Source organism: Sphaerodactylus townsendi, linkage group LG02 (assembly GCF_021028975.2).
Source record: "Sphaerodactylus townsendi isolate TG3544 linkage group LG02, MPM_Stown_v2.3, whole genome shotgun sequence".
Taxonomy (NCBI): domain Eukaryota; kingdom Metazoa; phylum Chordata; class Lepidosauria; order Squamata; family Sphaerodactylidae; genus Sphaerodactylus; species Sphaerodactylus townsendi.
The window spans coordinates 70,162,862-70,185,275 of NC_059426.1; the positions used below are offsets into that span (position 1 = coordinate 70,162,862).

At 54.5% G+C, this 22,414-nt stretch overlaps 1 protein-coding gene across 1 annotated transcript; it reads left to right on the forward strand.

Moving 5' to 3' along the window:
- Positions 1 to 13,609: 13,609 nt before the first annotated feature.
- LOC125426271 (olfactory receptor 1020-like) lies at positions 13,610 to 14,560 on the forward strand. Its single transcript, XM_048484531.1, has one exon. It carries the CDS (start codon positions 13,625 to 13,627, stop codon positions 14,558 to 14,560), a length of 936 nt encoding a protein of 311 aa, XP_048340488.1. The 5' UTR covers positions 13,610 to 13,624.
- The last annotated feature ends 7,854 nt before the right edge of the window (positions 14,561 to 22,414 follow it).

The following is a 22,414-nucleotide window of genomic DNA, read 5'->3' on the forward strand; positions in this document are numbered from 1 at the left end:
GGGGGGGGGGGTGGGGGGGGGGGGGGGTGGGGGGGGGGGGGGGTGGGGGGGGGGGGGGGTGGGGGGGGGGGGGGGTGGGGGGGGGGGGGGGTGGGGGGGGGGGGGGGTGGGGGGGGGGGGGGGTGGGGGGGGGGGGGGGTGGGGGGGGGGGGGGGTGGGGGGGGGGGGGGGTGGGGGGGGGGGGGGGTGGGGGGGGGGGGGGGTGGGGGGGGGGGGGGGTGGGGGGGGGGGGGGGTGGGGGGGGGGGGGGGTGGGGGGGGGGGGGGGTGGGGGGGGGGGGGGGTGGGGGGGGGGGGGGGTGGGGGGGGGGGGGGGTGGGGGGGGGGGGGGGTGGGGGGGGGGGGGGGTGGGGGGGGGGGGGGGTGGGGGGGGGGGGGGGTGGGGGGGGGGGGGGGTGGGGGGGGGGGGGGGTGGGGGGGGGGGGGGGTGGGGGGGGGGGGGGGTGGGGGGGGGGGGGGGTGGGGGGGGGGGGGGGTGGGGGGGGGGGGGGGTGGGGGGGGGGGGGGGTGGGGGGGGGGGGGGGTGGGGGGGGGGGGGGGTGGGGGGGGGGGGGGGTGGGGGGGGGGGGGGGTGGGGGGGGGGGGGGGTGGGGGGGGGGGGGGGTGGGGGGGGGGGGGGGTGGGGGGGGGGGGGGGTGGGGGGGGGGGGGGGTGGGGGGGGGGGGGGGTGGGGGGGGGGGGGGGTGGGGGGGGGGGGGGGTGGGGGGGGGGGGGGGTGGGGGGGGGGGGGGGTGGGGGGGGGGGGGGGTGGGGGGGGGGGGGGGTGGGGGGGGGGGGGGGTGGGGGGGGGGGGGGGTGGGGGGGGGGGGGGGTGGGGGGGGGGGGGGGTGGGGGGGGGGGGGGGTGGGGGGGGGGGGGGGTGGGGGGGGGGGGGGGTGGGGGGGGGGGGGGGTGGGGGGGGGGGGGGGTGGGGGGGGGGGGGGGTGGGGGGGGGGGGGGGTGGGGGGGGGGGGGGGTGGGGGGGGGGGGGGGTGGGGGGGGGGGGGGGTGGGGGGGGGGGGGGGTGGGGGGGGGGGGGGGTGGGGGGGGGGGGGGGTGGGGGGGGGGGGGGGTGGGGGGGGGGGGGGGTGGGGGGGGGGGGGGGTGGGGGGGGGGGGGGGTGGGGGGGGGGGGGGGTGGGGGGGGGGGGGGGTGGGGGGGGGGGGGGGTGGGGGGGGGGGGGGGTGGGGGGGGGGGGGGGTGGGGGGGGGGGGGGGTGGGGGGGGGGGGGGGTGGGGGGGGGGGGGGGTGGGGGGGGGGGGGGGTGGGGGGGGGGGGGGGTGGGGGGGGGGGGGGGTGGGGGGGGGGGGGGGTGGGGGGGGGGGGGGGTGGGGGGGGGGGGGGGTGGGGGGGGGGGGGGGTGGGGGGGGGGGGGGGTGGGGGGGGGGGGGGGTGGGGGGGGGGGGGGGTGGGGGGGGGGGGGGGTGGGGGGGGGGGGGGGTGGGGGGGGGGGGGGGTGGGGGGGGGGGGGGGTGGGGGGGGGGGGGGGTGGGGGGGGGGGGGGGTGGGGGGGGGGGGGGGTGGGGGGGGGGGGGGGTGGGGGGGGGGGGGGGTGGGGGGGGGGGGGGGTGGGGGGGGGGGGGGGTGGGGGGGGGGGGGGGTGGGGGGGGGGGGGGGTGGGGGGGGGGGGGGGTGGGGGGGGGGGGGGGTGGGGGGGGGGGGGGGTGGGGGGGGGGGGGGGTGGGGGGGGGGGGGGGTGGGGGGGGGGGGGGGTGGGGGGGGGGGGGGGTGGGGGGGGGGGGGGGTGGGGGGGGGGGGGGGTGGGGGGGGGGGGGGGTGGGGGGGGGGGGGGGTGGGGGGGGGGGGGGGTGGGGGGGGGGGGGGGTGGGGGGGGGGGGGGGTGGGGGGGGGGGGGGGTGGGGGGGGGGGGGGGTGGGGGGGGGGGGGGGTGGGGGGGGGGGGGGGTGGGGGGGGGGGGGGGTGGGGGGGGGGGGGGGTGGGGGGGGGGGGGGGTGGGGGGGGGGGGGGGTGGGGGGGGGGGGGGGTGGGGGGGGGGGGGGGTGGGGGGGGGGGGGGGTGGGGGGGGGGGGGGGTGGGGGGGGGGGGGGGTGGGGGGGGGGGGGGGTGGGGGGGGGGGGGGGTGGGGGGGGGGGGGGGTGGGGGGGGGGGGGGGTGGGGGGGGGGGGGGGTGGGGGGGGGGGGGGGTGGGGGGGGGGGGGGGTGGGGGGGGGGGGGGGTGGGGGGGGGGGGGGGTGGGGGGGGGGGGGGGTGGGGGGGGGGGGGGGTGGGGGGGGGGGGGGGTGGGGGGGGGGGGGGGTGGGGGGGGGGGGGGGTGGGGGGGGGGGGGGGTGGGGGGGGGGGGGGGTGGGGGGGGGGGGGGGTGGGGGGGGGGGGGGGTGGGGGGGGGGGGGGGTGGGGGGGGGGGGGGGTGGGGGGGGGGGGGGGTGGGGGGGGGGGGGGGTGGGGGGGGGGGGGGGTGGGGGGGGGGGGGGGTGGGGGGGGGGGGGGGTGGGGGGGGGGGGGGGTGGGGGGGGGGGGGGGTGGGGGGGGGGGGGGGTGGGGGGGGGGGGGGGTGGGGGGGGGGGGGGGTGGGGGGGGGGGGGGGTGGGGGGGGGGGGGGGTGGGGGGGGGGGGGGGTGGGGGGGGGGGGGGGTGGGGGGGGGGGGGGGTGGGGGGGGGGGGGGGTGGGGGGGGGGGGGGGTGGGGGGGGGGGGGGGTGGGGGGGGGGGGGGGTGGGGGGGGGGGGGGGTGGGGGGGGGGGGGGGTGGGGGGGGGGGGGGGTGGGGGGGGGGGGGGGTGGGGGGGGGGGGGGGTGGGGGGGGGGGGGGGTGGGGGGGGGGGGGGGTGGGGGGGGGGGGGGGTGGGGGGGGGGGGGGGTGGGGGGGGGGGGGGGTGGGGGGGGGGGGGGGTGGGGGGGGGGGGGGGTGGGGGGGGGGGGGGGTGGGGGGGGGGGGGGGTGGGGGGGGGGGGGGGTGGGGGGGGGGGGGGGTGGGGGGGGGGGGGGGTGGGGGGGGGGGGGGGTGGGGGGGGGGGGGGGTGGGGGGGGGGGGGGGTGGGGGGGGGGGGGGGTGGGGGGGGGGGGGGGTGGGGGGGGGGGGGGGTGGGGGGGGGGGGGGGTGGGGGGGGGGGGGGGTGGGGGGGGGGGGGGGTGGGGGGGGGGGGGGGTGGGGGGGGGGGGGGGTGGGGGGGGGGGGGGGTGGGGGGGGGGGGGGGTGGGGGGGGGGGGGGGTGGGGGGGGGGGGGGGTGGGGGGGGGGGGGGGTGGGGGGGGGGGGGGGTGGGGGGGGGGGGGGGTGGGGGGGGGGGGGGGTGGGGGGGGGGGGGGGTGGGGGGGGGGGGGGGTGGGGGGGGGGGGGGGTGGGGGGGGGGGGGGGTGGGGGGGGGGGGGGGTGGGGGGGGGGGGGGGTGGGGGGGGGGGGGGGTGGGGGGGGGGGGGGGTGGGGGGGGGGGGGGGTGGGGGGGGGGGGGGGTGGGGGGGGGGGGGGGTGGGGGGGGGGGGGGGTGGGGGGGGGGGGGGGTGGGGGGGGGGGGGGGTGGGGGGGGGGGGGGGTGGGGGGGGGGGGGGGTGGGGGGGGGGGGGGGTGGGGGGGGGGGGGGGTGGGGGGGGGGGGGGGTGGGGGGGGGGGGGGGTGGGGGGGGGGGGGGGTGGGGGGGGGGGGGGGTGGGGGGGGGGGGGGGTGGGGGGGGGGGGGGGTGGGGGGGGGGGGGGGTGGGGGGGGGGGGGGGTGGGGGGGGGGGGGGGTGGGGGGGGGGGGGGGTGGGGGGGGGGGGGGGTGGGGGGGGGGGGGGGTGGGGGGGGGGGGGGGTGGGGGGGGGGGGGGGTGGGGGGGGGGGGGGGTGGGGGGGGGGGGGGGTGGGGGGGGGGGGGGGTGGGGGGGGGGGGGGGTGGGGGGGGGGGGGGGTGGGGGGGGGGGGGGGTGGGGGGGGGGGGGGGTGGGGGGGGGGGGGGGTGGGGGGGGGGGGGGGTGGGGGGGGGGGGGGGTGGGGGGGGGGGGGGGTGGGGGGGGGGGGGGGTGGGGGGGGGGGGGGGTGGGGGGGGGGGGGGGTGGGGGGGGGGGGGGGTGGGGGGGGGGGGGGGTGGGGGGGGGGGGGGGTGGGGGGGGGGGGGGGTGGGGGGGGGGGGGGGTGGGGGGGGGGGGGGGTGGGGGGGGGGGGGGGTGGGGGGGGGGGGGGGTGGGGGGGGGGGGGGGTGGGGGGGGGGGGGGGTGGGGGGGGGGGGGGGTGGGGGGGGGGGGGGGTGGGGGGGGGGGGGGGTGGGGGGGGGGGGGGGTGGGGGGGGGGGGGGGTGGGGGGGGGGGGGGGTGGGGGGGGGGGGGGGTGGGGGGGGGGGGGGGTGGGGGGGGGGGGGGGTGGGGGGGGGGGGGGGTGGGGGGGGGGGGGGGTGGGGGGGGGGGGGGGTGGGGGGGGGGGGGGGTGGGGGGGGGGGGGGGTGGGGGGGGGGGGGGGTGGGGGGGGGGGGGGGTGGGGGGGGGGGGGGGTGGGGGGGGGGGGGGGTGGGGGGGGGGGGGGGTGGGGGGGGGGGGGGGTGGGGGGGGGGGGGGGTGGGGGGGGGGGGGGGTGGGGGGGGGGGGGGGTGGGGGGGGGGGGGGGTGGGGGGGGGGGGGGGTGGGGGGGGGGGGGGGTGGGGGGGGGGGGGGGTGGGGGGGGGGGGGGGTGGGGGGGGGGGGGGGTGGGGGGGGGGGGGGGTGGGGGGGGGGGGGGGTGGGGGGGGGGGGGGGTGGGGGGGGGGGGGGGTGGGGGGGGGGGGGGGTGGGGGGGGGGGGGGGTGGGGGGGGGGGGGGGTGGGGGGGGGGGGGGGTGGGGGGGGGGGGGGGTGGGGGGGGGGGGGGGTGGGGGGGGGGGGGGGTGGGGGGGGGGGGGGGTGGGGGGGGGGGGGGGTGGGGGGGGGGGGGGGTGGGGGGGGGGGGGGGTGGGGGGGGGGGGGGGTGGGGGGGGGGGGGGGTGGGGGGGGGGGGGGGTGGGGGGGGGGGGGGGTGGGGGGGGGGGGGGGTGGGGGGGGGGGGGGGTGGGGGGGGGGGGGGGTGGGGGGGGGGGGGGGTGGGGGGGGGGGGGGGTGGGGGGGGGGGGGGGTGGGGGGGGGGGGGGGTGGGGGGGGGGGGGGGTGGGGGGGGGGGGGGGTGGGGGGGGGGGGGGGTGGGGGGGGGGGGGGGTGGGGGGGGGGGGGGGTGGGGGGGGGGGGGGGTGGGGGGGGGGGGGGGTGGGGGGGGGGGGGGGTGGGGGGGGGGGGGGGTGGGGGGGGGGGGGGGTGGGGGGGGGGGGGGGTGGGGGGGGGGGGGGGTGGGGGGGGGGGGGGGTGGGGGGGGGGGGGGGTGGGGGGGGGGGGGGGTGGGGGGGGGGGGGGGTGGGGGGGGGGGGGGGTGGGGGGGGGGGGGGGTGGGGGGGGGGGGGGGTGGGGGGGGGGGGGGGTGGGGGGGGGGGGGGGTGGGGGGGGGGGGGGGTGGGGGGGGGGGGGGGTGGGGGGGGGGGGGAGGGGGGGGGGGGTAGGCGGTGGGGTGGGGGGGGGGCGGGGGGGGGGGTGACCAACATTTCACCCCAAAGTCTTTTAATTAAGCTGGAATCACATAGCATTGTTCTTACCATACCCACAAGGGTTTGGTTCAATCTCTCTGCTGCACCATTCTGGGGTGCCAAATAGGGTGCACTGGTCTCGTGCACTATCCCACACTGCCTTAGATAGTTCTGCATCTCATGGCCAAAATATTCACCACCATTATTGGGCCTCAAGGTCTCTGGATACCATCCAAACTTGTTATAGACCATTGCACAGAAGTCCTTGAATTTCTGCAAAACGTTTGCTTTTTCTTTGATTAGATACACATAAACATAACATGAGAAATAATCTATGAAAGTAACAAAGTCCTTATAGTTACTTATAGTTACTCATAGTCACTGGTTGGATTGGCCTACACACATCACTATGGATTAACTCATTCTTTGGCTGGCCAAAAGGCTGTAATAAATATCTATCTAGCTATGGATTAACTCGAGTGGTTTACTGCTCTTTCTTTCTGCTTCCTTTGAATAAGGAACATTCTTAGCCTTTGCAACAATACACGATTCACACTCCACTGGGCACCCATCACATTTTGATATTTTAATCCCTTTAAGCAATCCTTTGTTCACCATATCACTTATGCATTGCTTATTCCTGTGCCCAAGGTGTTTACGCCAAACACACAAACATGCTTGTTCAGCAGAGGTTACTGTTGCAGCATTCACATACTCAGATTTGCAATCCTGACCATTTTTCATGTTCATCTCATTGTTCTCTATTACAGTGTAAAGATCATCTCTACATCTCTTTGCCATTAGTGTTACCTTTTGGTTCAGAGAAACTTTACACATTCCTTTAAAGATGTTAATATTACATTGCTTTTTCTCAAACAAGGACAAACATTAGCCTTGAACTAATCTGAAAAATAAACCTCTGTTACATAGACTGTTCCCTTTTCATTAGCTACACAAGTACTGAGGGAGATTACACAAGATATTAGTTCCATTTCCAAAATTTATCTTTATTGGGTCAACAGTTGTGTTTTTCAACAAAATACATTTCATTTGAAAATAGATGCACACTGCTACCGCTGTTCAAAATTATATGTTCATTCTCATCATACACAGATGCAAACAGTATATTTACACACCTCTTTGAACCTTTACTTCTTTCTGCTTAGTGACCACTAATTGGCACTGCAAAGCTTTGTGCCCTTTTTGGCCACACCTGTAACATATTACAACAGATTGATCGTTGTTTGATACACCTCTCCAATTAGGAGCACTTTCAGACACAGGTGCTGCATTCCCTCGCCATTTAGATACTTTCTCTTTCCTTTCACAATGTCCCATAGACATTGTTCTGTTCTGAAAAAACATCTGGTCTTCTTCCTACATTTCTTCTTAATCCAATCTCCTCTTATATTTGGTTAACAGCATATTCAAAAGTCAAATCCTTCTTCTGCATAAGCCTAGACACTAGCTCTACAAAAGTGTTAGGCAAAGACATTAAAAGCACTGTTAACTGCTCATGTTCTGAAACAAGATTTTTACGCGTAGTCAGCTGAGTGACACAGTCTTTTAGATGCAACAAATGTTCTTTAAAGTCCACACTCTCATTATATTGGAGGTTATACAAACATCTACTCACAGAAAAATAATGAGACTATGAGTTCTTTTCATGCAGATTTTTCAGAGCATTAAACATTTCCTTAGCTGATGGCAAATCAATTATTGCTGACTGATATTCACTTAAAACAGACAGAAATATCAAACTCACAACTTTTCTTCTTCCTTCACAAAGAGTGCTTTCTCCTCTTGAGTAGCATAATCTGGAAACTGGTCCCATTCAAGATGACCCTCCAGTATCTCCAAATAGAGTGTGAAGCGAAGACTTCTTTTCCAATTTCATAGTTCAAATGGCCCTCCAAAATAGGAACAAGTTTTATCATATCTTCCACCATAGCCATCTCAAGCCTTCAGTTACAAGAAGCTGAGAGGCATGCTTCACATAAGTAGCCTTATTTTTCTCACCCCAAAAAACAAACCAGGCAGTCATGCCGAGGCTTCAAGTCCAAAAACAAAACAACCAGGGGAGAGGAAAAAGCAACAACAAACTCTACTTAAACTCTGGCGCAGCAGAAGCATGCTGGGCCTATAACCTAATAGAAGGACTGAAGCTAGAGCCACACAGTTTCTTAGCAGAACAAAATAATACGCGCAGCAGAGTTGATTAAGATAGTTATTTTTTAAATAGAGTTTAAAAATAAAGCAGGCTACATAAAAACATCTTTACAAAAAAGAAGTCAAAACATAAGTACATAAGCACTGGCAGACAACGTACAGCAACAATATCATGGAGAGAGAAACACATACAGTAATGTACATGTGAACAGAGAGAGAGATAATGAGCATAGAAGCTACACCACTGATAAGCAGCTGGTAAAGGTCATCCTCATTAACCAGCTGCCTGCCATTAACCCACGATCAAATCCACTGGTGCAACTGGCCTTGCTCCTACAAGCACTTAGCACATATTGCCAAATACTCCAACAGAACTCAGTCTGCCTGACATGCCATAGCTGACACCTGCCTGGAGCACATCCACAGTGCCTAAATGGAAAATTGTCCCAGTGTATGTGCTCCACTGTCCCTGTAAACCTGCACCAGTGCTGAGGGGCAATCTAGGGACATTCCCAGGAGCAGAACCAACTTTAGTCATCTTCCACTGGGCTTTTGGCCTGGGAATGCCCCGACATCACCTGAAGACTTACACCACATTTTGGTGGTATAGTCCATTCATCACAAGTAGGGATTTTCAGGTTGGCCCAGGACCTTTTTTTAGTTTACTGTGCTCCCTGTACCACCTGAAACCCCTTAGGAGGCAGTGTGGCTGTGTTGTGGTGGCACCAAACCAGGCTGCCATGGAACTGTTTTATTTTATCTGGTACTATTTACACTGTGCACAGAGGAATTTTTTGCTTAATTTGTCCTTTCCCATGTAGTCACTATTGACTTTATTGCATACCTATCCCTCCTGGCTTTTGCTGTATTTAATATGACACTATGGTTTGTGTTGTGGACTACCCAGCAGCCAGAGACACTGAAAGGACAGTTGTAAGTCAGCTCAGGACTCAGACTGAGCAGGAATGCAGGCTTATAAGAGGCAGCCATGAACAGCAAGGGTTGCAGAAACAACTTTGTGAAACAGCCTGATAGTTTCTGCAGTGCCTGCTCTCAGACTGAACATTTGGTTTTGTGGACCTGGACTGCATTGACTGACCTTTCCTCAGTGTGTACAAAGACGTCTGTGAATTACCACGAGACGCGGTTTCTGCTCGGCAGATACCTCCCAAGTAAGGGTGGAAAGGGAAGGGGAGCCACGCCGGAAAATGGGTTCACGTCACTGGAAGAAAGGAGTGGCGAACCGAGACTTTAAAGGGGCTTGCCCTCCTTTGTGCCAGCCATGTGCTCTAGACTTGCTGTAGACTGCTCTTTCCCAGAACTGAAAGTAAGCTTTTGCTACTTACTGCCTATTCCCATTGACCAGCTGTAACCTAAAACTCCTGTGCTCAGCCAACCGTGACAGTTTGATCAATTAGTGCAGAATATTGTCTAAGTATTTTTTAAACTGATGCACATATATGTTTTTATGCATTCATAAACACCATCAATCATTTTACAAGCTTATATGTTAGCATGTTAGAGTTGTACTGCATTACACATGCATACATGCTTATATTCTAAAATGGGTAATGACACTTCAGTTGAAGGAACAAGAAGCTGTGGCATCCCCTGTACTCTGTAGAAAAACATTTAGAAAGAGAAGATGGAACGATGGGCAGCCCCATTCAAAGCTGGAGGCCAAGAGGTCTTTCTGAATGCATGGGGAGCAAGGAAAAGCCCCTCACAGCCGCTAAAAAGCCCCATAGGGCATATAGGACTTAAGTCACCAAAAGGATAGCATAACTCTGAGGGCCAGGGCATAGGTGCAAGGTCATGCCATTCCCAAAAGCCCTTTTGCCCCCACCCCTGCATTGAGTAGGGCTGAAAGAATTCCTAGAGCATCATTTGCACATCAGAAACAAGATAATGTAATCAAAATCCATACAAATCAGGATGTGGGAGATTGGACTCAGATATAGTACATTTCAGAGGCATCCTTATACCAAGAGGTGGCCTTCTATAGATAAGGGAAGAAACATGCAGTTATTGAACATATATCCAATGATTTTAATCTATCATGATACAGTTACAGAATAAAACATTTGTTCTGGATTAGAACTTAAGAAAGAGCCTGCTGAATCAGACCAGAGTCCATCTAGTCGCAGTGGCCCACCAGATGCCTTTGGGAGCTCACATGCAGGATGTGAAAGCATGCAGAATGTGACAGGATTCTGGGAGAAGAGCAGAGAGTGGGGGTAAACTCAGCCCACACTACAAATTTTGTTCAATCTGAGTTTATAAAGTTTGGAAGTGTTCATAGAATTGCTTAATGTTGGAAGAAAAGCTTAAACTACAACGTGGTCATATGTCTTACTGAACATAGGATACATATTTTGGGGGATCATGGAATTAAGCTCCATTAACAATATATCAAAATATTAATATTGACACTTGTCAATAACTCAACAGTCCATAGTTTTAATTTGACGTTTGTTTCTTAAATGGGACATGTAAGCAGCCATCAAAAGGAATACTGTAAAATGTGGTGATGGTTACAGAAACTGAATAATTAGTAGGAATTAGACATATTGTGAGCTTCAGCATGAACATGATTGTCAGGCAAATTTTCTTGCCTTAACTTCCTTGATTAGCTGTAGGTTGAACTCCTCATTGGATTGCTTCAATGGTCATTGTCAGATTTTATATAGAGTAGATTTCAGCCACTGTGGGTTGTGCCCTGTGGCCTCTCTAATAATCCAGACTCAAGGGTTAACGAAATTTGTCTTTATTGAGAGAGAGTTGTAATGGAATACACACCTGGGTTGACCAGAACTGGGATTCGGCATGATTATATTCCCTCATGCATTCCAACCCCCCCAGTCCTTTGACAATCCCCTTCCCCCAGTGTCCACAAAGCCAAGGTCGTTAGCCAGACACAGAGCCCTCGAAGGTCAGGGAAAGAGATAACTGTATACAAGCTGCCATTAAGCTTTGCATGCCAAGCAGGGAAAATGAGGTGGCAGCATTCCCTGGCCATTCCGAGAATCATGACAGGATCATGACAGGATCACGGCACGGATCACCGTGAAAATGAGGTGGCAGCATTCCCTGGCCATTCCGAGAATCATGACAGGATCATGACAGGATCACGGCACAGATCACGGTGGATCTTGACATTGTAGTAGCTGCTTCTACAAAACCAGTTTATTGCAGCTTTAGTTGTTACTGTTCCAGTTGTCAACCTCTGAACTATATGTTGTAATGGCAATTTTAAAAAAGTGAAAGCTGTAGCATCATACCATTACACTGTTTCCACCATTAGGTGATATTCCTGATGCCATAGAACATGATGGCGAACCTTTGGCACTCCAGATGTTATGGACTACAATTCCCATCAGCCCCTGCCAGCATGGCCAATTGGCAGGGGCTGATGGGAATTGTAGTCCATAACATCTGGAGTGCCAAAGGTTTGCCACCACAGCCATAGAACAACAGCACTAATGGGCTCAAATTTTAAAAAGAGATACACAGTTTACTGACAACAGTAAACAGAAAGAGAAATAGATTCTTGATTACATGCTTGAAGGAATACATGGATACCTAAATAGTAAGTCTTCATTCAAACATACTTTTTTTGGTCTTAACTATGTGCCTTTTAAAATTGTAGGCAGAAGCAGGTGCTGGGTCGAGGGAGGGAGGGCAGTTACTGCAAGAAGAAGAAAAAAACCACTGTCATAGGTAAGCTAACAATATTTTCTCCCCTGTTTACTGAGGTCCAGGAAGTATATCTCCATAATTTCTCCTTATTCGTTTTAAGTTAGAGCAGATTAGCACTAGGATTGCTTGAACACCTGCTGGTTTGGCCCATATTCTGCTTGCCAGTGGGAGTCAACCAGCTGCGGCAGTTTGGCTGTTCACAATCTATTTACACCTACTCAGAAGAAATGGCTGCTGGCAGCCACCTGAACCAAACTGCTGGCTGATGAGGGATCAACAGGGAAAGAGCATCTGAACCCTGCTGGGGAGATTGCGCTGTTACCCACCAAAATACTTTGGGTGAAGGACTATCAGGAGGTGACTGAGGCCACTTCCGCATGGCCACACTGGGGGTTGGGTTGGCGTACATGACGCTGATCCAACCCCCCAGGACCTTTTGCACGAACAGTCCCAATAACGACCGGGAAGACGGTGCCGCGCTGCGCCGTCGCCCGATCAACTTACCTTCCCTGCGACCATCCGGCGTGTTGCTGAGGCCTGGGGACATGCCCCCCTGCCCTGCATGACTGCTCCACAGTCGCAGGGCAGGGGGGGCGTGTCCCCAGGCCTCGGCGACACTCCAGATGGTCGCAGGGAAGGTAAGTTGATTGGGAAAGGGGGGAGGGATGGCGCCTTCCAGCTGCTTCCATTCGCATGGCAGCAGCTGGAAGCTGCCATTTTCCAAAAACCTCACTCGGAGAGCGAGGTGGGAAAATGGCGGCTTTGCGCCGCTGGGGAGGAGTGAGGGCGGCGCGGCTGCGAAGCAGCTGCGCCCCCATGCGAACAGCTCCCTAGGGACGGCATTTTTGCCATCCCTAGGGCACTGTAATTGGCCCGTGCGGAAAGAGCCTGAGTTTAGGGAGTCAGTTGGGTGTAGGGTTCTTCTGATCTCTCACACTGGAAAGTTGGCTGTGGTCCAGATTTGCTGAAATTCGGAGATGGGGGAGGAGGTGATCAGAAATCCTGCTGCTCCCATTTGTCCTGTTCTCTGAATCCAAAGCATCCAAAGATTTGGGAGTGAGAAAAGAAGTGTTTTTACATATGCTCCTAAACTCTGTGGAACAAGGTGACAGTTTAAGGATGGGGAAAGAAGAGAACCATTTCTTCCCACCATCTAGAAGAAGACCAGATGTGACTCCCCCCTAAACTGACATCTTGGCCTATTGGAAAACAGGAGCAATGTGTTTCTGTTCTTTACAGCCCTCACTCCCATTTTGAATTGTATTCTTCTGGATATAATCTTGTGGCTGATGGCTGTTCAAAATCACCATATCAAACTGCACACACAGCTGGATCAACCAAATACCTGTTTTGAATACCTGCTTCATTGAGATGAGGGTCCTTAGAATCTTTTACATAAGCATTGGCTTATCTGGCTCATTCAATTGATCACAGGTTTTTACAGAAAGCGCTATTGTGAATTGAATGTTGTATGTCTTATGGTTGGTTTTGGAGTGTTCCTACCCAATTTTACTTTATTTATGCTTTTTAATGCATCTTTGTACTGGTCCCATTTCATTTTAACCCTTTGTAATTTAAATGTCAATAAAGGATTTGCATTTGTAATTCAAGATGGTTCAAAAATGATTTGGATCAATGCAGTGCTGCAGTATGAAGTTTTCCGGTTGGTCAACGAATAGTGCACTTTAAAAAGTCCCAATTTTTTTGGTTCAATTTCTGCAATCTTAATTAATGTTGAAGACAATTCAAACAGGAATTCCATACATTCCTACATAGAGATTTCCATGCATTCCTACAGATCCTATAGATCTAACTGTGATCTCTTGGTTGCAGAGTAATAAAACTGCATCACTGAAAAGTCATTTTAAAAATTCCATAGATTTTTGCAGTCACAAAGAACATTCAAAAATTGAGTGGGTTTTTCAAAAATATGATAAACATTAAAAGAAAGAACCTGCAGAATTTAACATCATTGAGTTCTATTCCAATCATTTGTCTATCAAAGGGATTACCAAAATCAAATGTAAAATCCAACAAAAAAAGATTTCATCATCCCCTCTGGTAATCATGTGTAAGGGTCATAAAACATTCACTTTTGAACCTATACATATGATTGCTTGTGTTAATGTTCAGACCAGCCCAATGAATTAGAATAAACTATTTTATTAATAAATTGACATGACAAATTTTTTCTGATATATATTCTGAAATATGTGATTATGCTAATAGGTGATTTGAAGAGACTGGTCAGAATGAATAATTATTATGTCCTCTCCACCCTCTACTAAATTGCTTGTTTTCCTTTCACAGATATTACTTCAGGATTAAATTATGAAACTTAATCACACTGTAGTGACAGAGTTCATCCTTGTGGGATTCATGGACCACCCAGAATTCCAAGTTGCCCTTTTTACCATGTTTCTTATAATCTACATTTTTACATTAGTGGGAAATCTTGGAATAATCCTATTGATCAAGATTGACAGGCAGCTTCACTCACCCATGTATTTTTTTTTAAGCAACCTATCACTTGTGGATGTTGGTTATTCTACTGCCATTGCTCCAAAGATGCTGATGACCTTTATATCAGAGAACAAAGTAATTTCATTCACAGGATGCACAATGCAATTCTTTTTCTTCTGTGTCTTCGTAACCACCGAAGGAACTCTGCTTGCTGTGATGGCTTATGATCGTTTTACAGCCATCTGCAACCCATTACTCTATATGATTGTGATGACCCCCAAACTATGTATAACATTGCTGGTCAGTGCATATATGTGTGGCTTTTTCAATTCAATTGTTCATACAGTTTTGATATTCAGACTATCCTTTTGCAACTCAAATATCATCAATCATTTTTTCTGTGACACACCTCCAATTCTCAAGTTGTCCTGTTCAGACACTCATATTACTGACATTGTGCATTTCATCCTGTCCACCATAATTGCAATTGGTACTTTTCTGATCATCTTGGTCTCATACATATACATTGTCTCTGCAATCATGAGGATCAAATCTACTCAAGGCAGATGCAAAGCCTTCTCAACCTGTGCCTCACACCTGACAGCTGTCACAGTCTTATACGGAACCCTCTTCTTTATATATTTGCGACCAAGTTCCAGTTTCTCAATGGACCAAGACAAAGTTGTTTCTGTGTTTTATGCTCTTGTGATTCCAATGCTGAACCCATTAATCTATAGCCTGAGGAATGAAGATGTGAAGGATGCCTTTATAAAAGCAGTAAATAGAGTAGCATTATTGGGATAGATGTAATTTGTTTGAGAACTGAAATGTCTCTGTGGTTGATTCTGCACAACATAATAATACATTACATTCAATATTTAAAAATCCATGTCTATTTTATCCCTGTTTCTCCCTTCGCATGTTTCTGTGAAGGAATCGTGTTAAGACTGGGAAGAAATACTCCGATTTTTTTCGCACTAGCCCTTTTTTTTGTGAGAATGACTGTGCTGTTTTCTTCTTTTTCATTGCACAAGTATCATAAAGGACAAGTAAATGCAGTGTGTGTGTGTTGGGTGGACAAAACTCAGATTTTGCACCGGGCTCCATTTTCCCTCGATGCCTCTGCGCAGAGGGGAGGGGCAGGGGAGGGCAGGGCAGGGCAGGGCAGGGCAGGGGAGTCTGCCATCCCCTGCCTCAGGGTGGGGCTTGGGGAGGCATGGCCAGGGGTGGAGCTTGGGGAGGCATGGCCATGCCCTAGGGGTGGGTGGTGGTGTGGCTCCACCCCCGAACCCCTCCCATAAAAAAATCTATACCTACGTCCCTGATTTCCATAGCCTTTGTCAAATGCAAGACCATAACAGATATCCTCATTTCAGAACTGGAGAACTCCACTGAAGTCCACAGATCACACAGAATTCCTCTGAACCCTACTGAAGATTACCAACCCAACAGTGCAATCCAGAGCAGAGTTGCTCCAGTCTAAGCCCGTTGAAGTCAGTGGGATTAGAAAAAGAAGAAGAAAAAGAAGAGTTTGGATTTATATCCCACCTCTCTCTCCTGCAAGGAGATTCAAAGGGGCTTACAAACTCCTTTCCCAAATGTTAAGTTAATTTCCTTTTTCCTCCCCCCCCCCCGCTATTTTGTAGATTATTTGATCTACAAAATCATTGATGCTATGAATCAGCGATGCTATGAATTATCACTGCAGCACATGCGTAAAAAAAATATCAGTGGCCGGGAAACCACATTTGACAGAGGGGAGTGCGGAAAAACATTGTAGTAAACGATGGAATTGAAAATGTCTTCAAAATGTGGTAAGTTTGGTATGCAGAAAAGGCCATAGCTATAAAAGTATTTTTAGGAACAACAATGGAAAAGCTGCTTAGAAATGTTTCTAGAACCAAATGGGAGGAAAATGTGCAGAAGTCCATGAAGGAAACATTTTATTATAATCCTTGAAAAGTTGTGACTTGTGCAGAAAAGGCTAACGTTGTAGAACATAATTCAAAATTTAAGACATTCATGTCTCAGTAGGATTAACATGTGATGTTACTGGCTTCAAAACTTCAACTTCTAATTTAATTTAATGTAATCCTCAGAATATTCAAGACAAACAGTTATGCTGTTTTAATCTGGGACTCTAAAGTAAGATGCCATTAAGTTTCATACTTTATTTAATTCAATTTAATCTTTAGAGTATCCTGGCCTAATAGTTATGTTTGTTGTCTGTTTATTTGAAGAATTTTTATGCCACCTTTCACCCAATCAGGGTCCACAATGCAGCAAACATTAAAACAACCATTTAAATATTTGATAAATTAAAATACACTTAAAGTTATAAAGTAATTCAGTTAAAACACACAAAGATAGAGCTCTAAGGAAGATGTCATTCATCAGGTATTTGTTTTTTTTACTTATGTCATTTCTAGTCTGTCTTTCTAACATGGACTCAAGGTGGATTACACAGAGTGAGTCAATAGGATAGGACAATCAGTGAACAATGAAATAGGAAGCAATGCATAAGTATTAACATGATACATTAAAAGATGCAAAAATTACAAAATAGGATCCTAGTTTCAGTAAGTTAAACACAGGGACCATAATTCCCAGTAATTTATCTAGGTGACAGTGTAACTCATTTAGTACAGTGCAACTCTATTGCCTGCACAGAAATGCCCTCTTAAATAATTCTGTTTTGCATAGCTCATGAACAGCCACAAGAATGGGAGTCTTCCTGACCTCCTCAGGCAGGCCATTCCATAAGGTGGGGGCCACAACTGAGAAGGCATGTGTACAGGCAGTTTTTGATATTGCCCATTTGCAGGATTGCCCCTGCAGAAGCCAGGCAAAGCATTGGTGCTCAGATGAGCAAAGCTGTGAAGGTGGTGGTGATGCATAGGGGAAGAGGTAGTTTTGCAGATATGAGGGCTCAAGGCCATGAATGACTTTGTATATGAAAGCCAATACCTGACATATGCTTCCATATTAATTCAAAAGCCAGAACCTATTAAACATGATTGTTTGCACAACAAAGACTTCTCCCCTCTGCTGTGATGCCTTGCCAGATCCATACTTAAGAGGTGTAGCATTAGGGCTAGTTGAGGTTGCACCATGCTAAATCAACCCTTCGTGCCAAGTATCTTCAAGTCTGCATTTCCTTTTAGCCACCAGCTATCTTTAGAGGAGTTATTTGTTGCAATACATAGGCTGTAACATTTAATTCCACTCCTAATGTCAGCCATAGTACAGGGGAGGAATTATGGCAGATCAAACTAACAAGCTGGCTAGCAGCTAGTGTTGACCAACATCTCACTATTTCTCATCGGCTTCTCACAGGTTTTTAAGACTTGGCCATGCCCAAAGACCTGGCCATACTCCAGGTGGGGTGTGGAGATCTGCCATTGTTACAACTAACTCTGTACAACAGAGATCAGTTCCTCTGGAGAAAATGGCTGCTTTGGGGGTGGGTGGGCTCTATTGCATTGTACCCAGCTGACGTCCCTCCCGTCTCCCTCCCTAGACTCTATCCCCCAAATTTCCAGGTATTTTCCAACCTAGTGCTGGCAACTCCCACCCAAAGGTGCAAGCCAAAGGACATCTGACGTTCGGCATCACCGTGATGGTTGTAGACTGGAAGAAGGTTTTCCAGCAGAGGAAGAAAGGAAGACCTGCTTTGCTTTTTGAAGTCTCTCCCCTCTTGTTTGTTTTATATCGTAAAGTCTCCATAGGAATGAGAGCAAGATACAAATAAACAAAACAAAAAAGTACAGTCTAGGAAGGCTTATGTACCTAGCAAAAGTCATCATTGCTTTCAGCTATTGCCATCCTTTTTTTGGCAGGAAGATGCTACCTGGATTCAGTGCACATAATTTATTTGATAGGTGCTATCAAATTATAAATCACTAGCTGCTTAGGCAACACTGTGCACATGGGTTGTACTCCAGCAATAGGAACTGCTTGAACAACTGTAAGTGCTAGATAAAATCATCAAGCAATACATGCATGAATCCCAATCCACAAAAAAGAGCCATATGATTCTATGCATGGTTCAATGAATTTTCTCATCACTGATGTTTTAGTTGTTTCTCCTCTCAATTCGTAAATATGGAAGGGAAGGGAAAGTTGTTTGTAGGGGTATAAATCCAAACTCTTCTTCTTTTTAAATTGATGCTGAGATCTGGTTACAAAAAAAGTATTTCTTTTGCAGATGATGATTTATTTGGTTGAGTTTTAAAAAGTTAAGCAAACGGCAAAAATAATGCATCAAAATATTGGTTTCTGAATTTTTTTTAGGTTTTCAAAATTACTTTAATTAGGGGTTAATTCTGTGGGTAAACCAAATGAAGTCTTGAATGGACAATTGATTTAACTCAAATACTGTAACACTTTCCTATGTTGATCTGATGAAGACTGTACCGTAAAGAACTGAACAACGGAACTGACTATTGTGTTTGCTGCTGCTATTTCAGCATTACTTCCTGGCAGTCTTCCAGCGGTTACCTCACCCTGACTTAGCATGCACAGACTGCTTTCACTTTTGCTGCAGTTGAAGGGCTCTGAATCAGGAAGAATCAGATGTAGGGCTCTGAATCAAGAACTAGGCCATAAAAACTTATAGATTTCATTTTCTTTGCACATTCTATGTTTGCATGTTAATACTTCCTTGTGGGTTACTAAGTACATTACTGTTAAGCACAGAAATATTCTATGTACAGTTCTTGCAAAACATTACAGTGTTTTTTCTCTTTACTGTGAATTGTGTTCCATAAAGATCTATGTGATCAAGAACCATATATTAAGGGTTTTCTGGGATGCTTTGTATACCCACTACAGAACCAGTCTTTCTTTGGGTTGCCAGGTACTTAGGGTTGCTAGGCAACTGGTGGATGATGGAGGGGTTTGGGAGACTTACCAGAAGAAAAGAACAGCCTAGGTCGATTTCATTTCTGGCGATGTGGTGACCTTGGGCCAGTCATACTCTTACAGCCTAACCTACCTCACAGGTTTATGGGAGGATAAAATGAAGAATGACGTGAACCACTTTGGCTCCCCATTGGAGAAAAAGGCAGGGTACAAATGAAACAAAATAAGTTCCCCATTGGCCAGCTAATCTCACTGGGGGAAGGGACCCTGGAATGGGGGATCTCTGCTACCCATAGTCTTTTTCACAGTTAAAAAAGCACAACATAAGACAGCTTAGGCCTTTTCTGCACGGCCCATTTATGACGGCCTAGGGGCGCCAAAAAAGGCGCCCCCAGGCCGCCGTTCGCACAGGCGCCGCTGCTGCAATGCAGCAGCGGCGACCTGACTCTTCTTCCCTCCCCCCAGGGCGGCGTCAAGCTGCCCTAAACAACAACCCCTTTAAAGGGTTGTTGTTGGGGGAGAACATCTTCCCTGCTTGGCCCAGGTGCGAACAGCGCCACCGGGAAGCTTTGTCTGTCTCTCCGTCTCCGCCCCACTCACGGTGTCCTCCCTGCATTTAAGCCTGCGGGGCGTCGCAGCCCAGCCCACACCGCTGTCCCTCCGACCTCCAGGGGTCCGAGGAGGGCAGCGATGGGCGGGCTGCGGCACTACCGCGAAGCGTAAATGAATAAAGCGAAGAAGGAAAGCATGGCCGTCCCGTCGCGGAGCCGCCTGCCGTCTACCCGGCCTCCCCTTCGCCTGCTTTCGCACGCTTTAGCGTCGCGAGCTTGACTCCCGCTGCGCGGCCAGAACTCCTGCGGCGTGAAACTTTTCTCGCCGTGCAGAAACGGCCTTAGTGAGACAACTTCCAAAATAGGTACACAGTAATTGCCAAAGGATGAAAAACTTCTTGTTTGCTAACAATATACAGTATTTCTAAGCCTACAGTACAACATCTTCTAGTTTGTGAACAATATGCAATATTTTTAAACCTATTGCAGCAATAGTTGTATAAAGGAGACTTTTTCTGTTCCTTGCAGTAAGAGGCAAACATTGCTTTTAAGGCCATTGTAGCACAATTGGTTCATGCAAGATGATCATAAGAAAACAGAATCCCAATTGTCTTCTCTGTTTCAAAGAGTCTTCTTCAGTGCCTTGCTCTACAAAAATGTCACAACTCATAGTAAAGTATATTACACAACAATTCACAACATTTTATACCAGGTGACTTACAAAGCTTGCATGTTTAAAGAGATCAAAAAAAGTTAAAATGGCATTACAACGGAGTTACAATGGCGCTATAACGGCTTTACAACGGTGCTATAATGGTGTTACAACAGCATTACAATGGTGTTACAACGGTGTTAAAACTTTTTAATGGAGTTACAACGGTGTTACAACGGCGCTACAATGGCGTTAGAACAATGTTACAACGGTGTTACAACGGTGTTACAACAGCGTTACAACGGCGTTGCAATGGTGCTGTAACGGCTTTACAACGTCGCTATAATGGCATTACAACGGCTTTACAACGGCGTTACAACGGCGTTACAACGGCGTTTTAATGGCGTTAGAACTTTTTAATGGAGTTACAACGGCGTCACAACGGCGTTACAACGGCATTTTAATGGTGTTAGAACGGTTTAATAGGGTTAGAACAATGTTACAACGTCGTTACAACGGCGTTACAACGGCGTTACAACGATATTATAATGGCGTTAAAACTTTTTAATGAAGTTACAACGGCATTACAACGGCGTTACAATGGCGTTACAACAGTGTTACAAGGGCGTCACAACGGCGCTATAACGGCTTTACAATGGCGTTACAACAGCGTTACAATGGCGTTACAACAGTGTTACAAGGGCGTCACAACGGCACTATAACGGCTTTACAATGGTGTTACAACGGCATTACAACAGCGTTACAACGGCGTTACAACGGCGTTTTAATGGCGGTAGAACATTTTAATGGAGTTACAACAGCGTTACAACGGCATTACAATGGTTTTACAATGGCGTTACAATGCCGCTACAATGGTGCTATAACGGCTTTACAACGGCATTACAACGGCGTTACAATGGCGTTACAACGGCGCTATAATGGCTTTACAGCGGTGCTATAACGGCGTTACAACGGCGTTACAATGGCGTTTTAATGGCGTTAGAACTTTTTAATGGAGTTACAACGGTGTTACAACGGCATTACAACGGCGTTACAATGGCATTTTAAAGGTGTTAGAATGGTTTAATAGTGTTAGAACAATGTTACAACGGCGTTACAACAGTGTTACAACAGCATTATAATGGCGTTAGAACTTTTTAATGAAGTTACAACGGCGTTACAACGGCGCTATAACGGCTTTACAACGGCGTTACAGCGGCATTACAACGGCGCTATAACGGCTTTACAACGGTGCTGTAACGGCGTTACAACGGCGGTTTAATGGTGTTAGAACGGTTTAATAGTGTTAGAACAATGTTACAATGGCGTTACAATGGCATTACAACGGTGTTACAACGGTGTTACAACGGTGCTATAACGGCACTATAACGGTGTTAGAACTTTTTAATGGAGTTACAACAGCGTTACAACGGTGTTACAACGGCATTACAATGGCGTTACAATGGCATTACAACGGCGCTATAACGGCGTTACAACGCCGTTTTAATGGCGGTAGAACTTTTTAATGGAGTTACAACGGCGTTACAACGGCATTACAATGGTTTTACAATGGTGTTACAACGCCACTACAATGGCGCTATAACGGCTTTACAACGGCTTTACAACGGCATTACAATGGTTTTACAATGGTGTTACAACGCCACTACAATGGCGCTATAACGGCTTTACAACGGCTTTACAACGGCGTTACAACGGTGTTACAATGGCGTTACAACGGCGCTATAATGGCTTTACAACGGTGCTATAACGGCGTTACAACGGCGTTACAACGGCGTTTTAATGGCGTTAGAACTTTTTAATGGAGTTACAACGGCATTACAATGGCGTTACAATGGCGTTACAACGGCGTTTTAATGGTGTTAAAACGGTTTAATAGTGTTAGAACAATGTTACAACGGCATTACAACGGCGTTACAACGGCGTTACAACAGCATTATAATGGCGTTAGAACTTTTTAATGAAGTTACAACGGCGTTACAATGGCGTTACAATGGCGTCACAACAGTGTTACAACGGCGTTACAGTGGCGTTACAACGGCACTATAACGGCGTTACAACAATGTTACAACGGTGTTTAAATGGCGTTAGAACTTTTTAATGGAGTTACAACGGCGTTACAACAGCGTTACAATGATGTTACAATAGCGTTACAACGGCGTTACAGCGGCGTTACAACGGCGCTATAACGGCCTTACAACGGTGTTACAACGGCGCTATAACGGCTTTATAATGGTGCTATAACGGCGTTACAACGGCGTTTTAATGGCGTTAGAGCGGTTTAATAGTGTTAGAACAATGTTACAACGGCGTTACAACGGCATTACAACGGCGTTACAACAGCATTATAATGGTGTTAAAACTTTTTAATGAAGTTACAATGGTGTTACAACAGTGTTACAACAGCGTTACAATGGCGTCACAACGGCGTTACAACGGCTTTACAACGGCGCTATAATGGCATTACAACGGCGGTACAATGGCGTTACAACGGCGTTTAAATGGCGTTAGAACTTTTTAATGGAGTTACAACAGCGTTACAACGGCGTTACAACGGCGTTACAACGGTGTTAC

Bases quoted from the DNA above. Each gene is read 5' to 3' on its own strand.
- LOC125426271 (XM_048484531.1), top strand. From the start codon at position 13,625: ATGAAACTTAATCACACTGTAGTGACAGAGTTCATCCTTGTGGGATTC.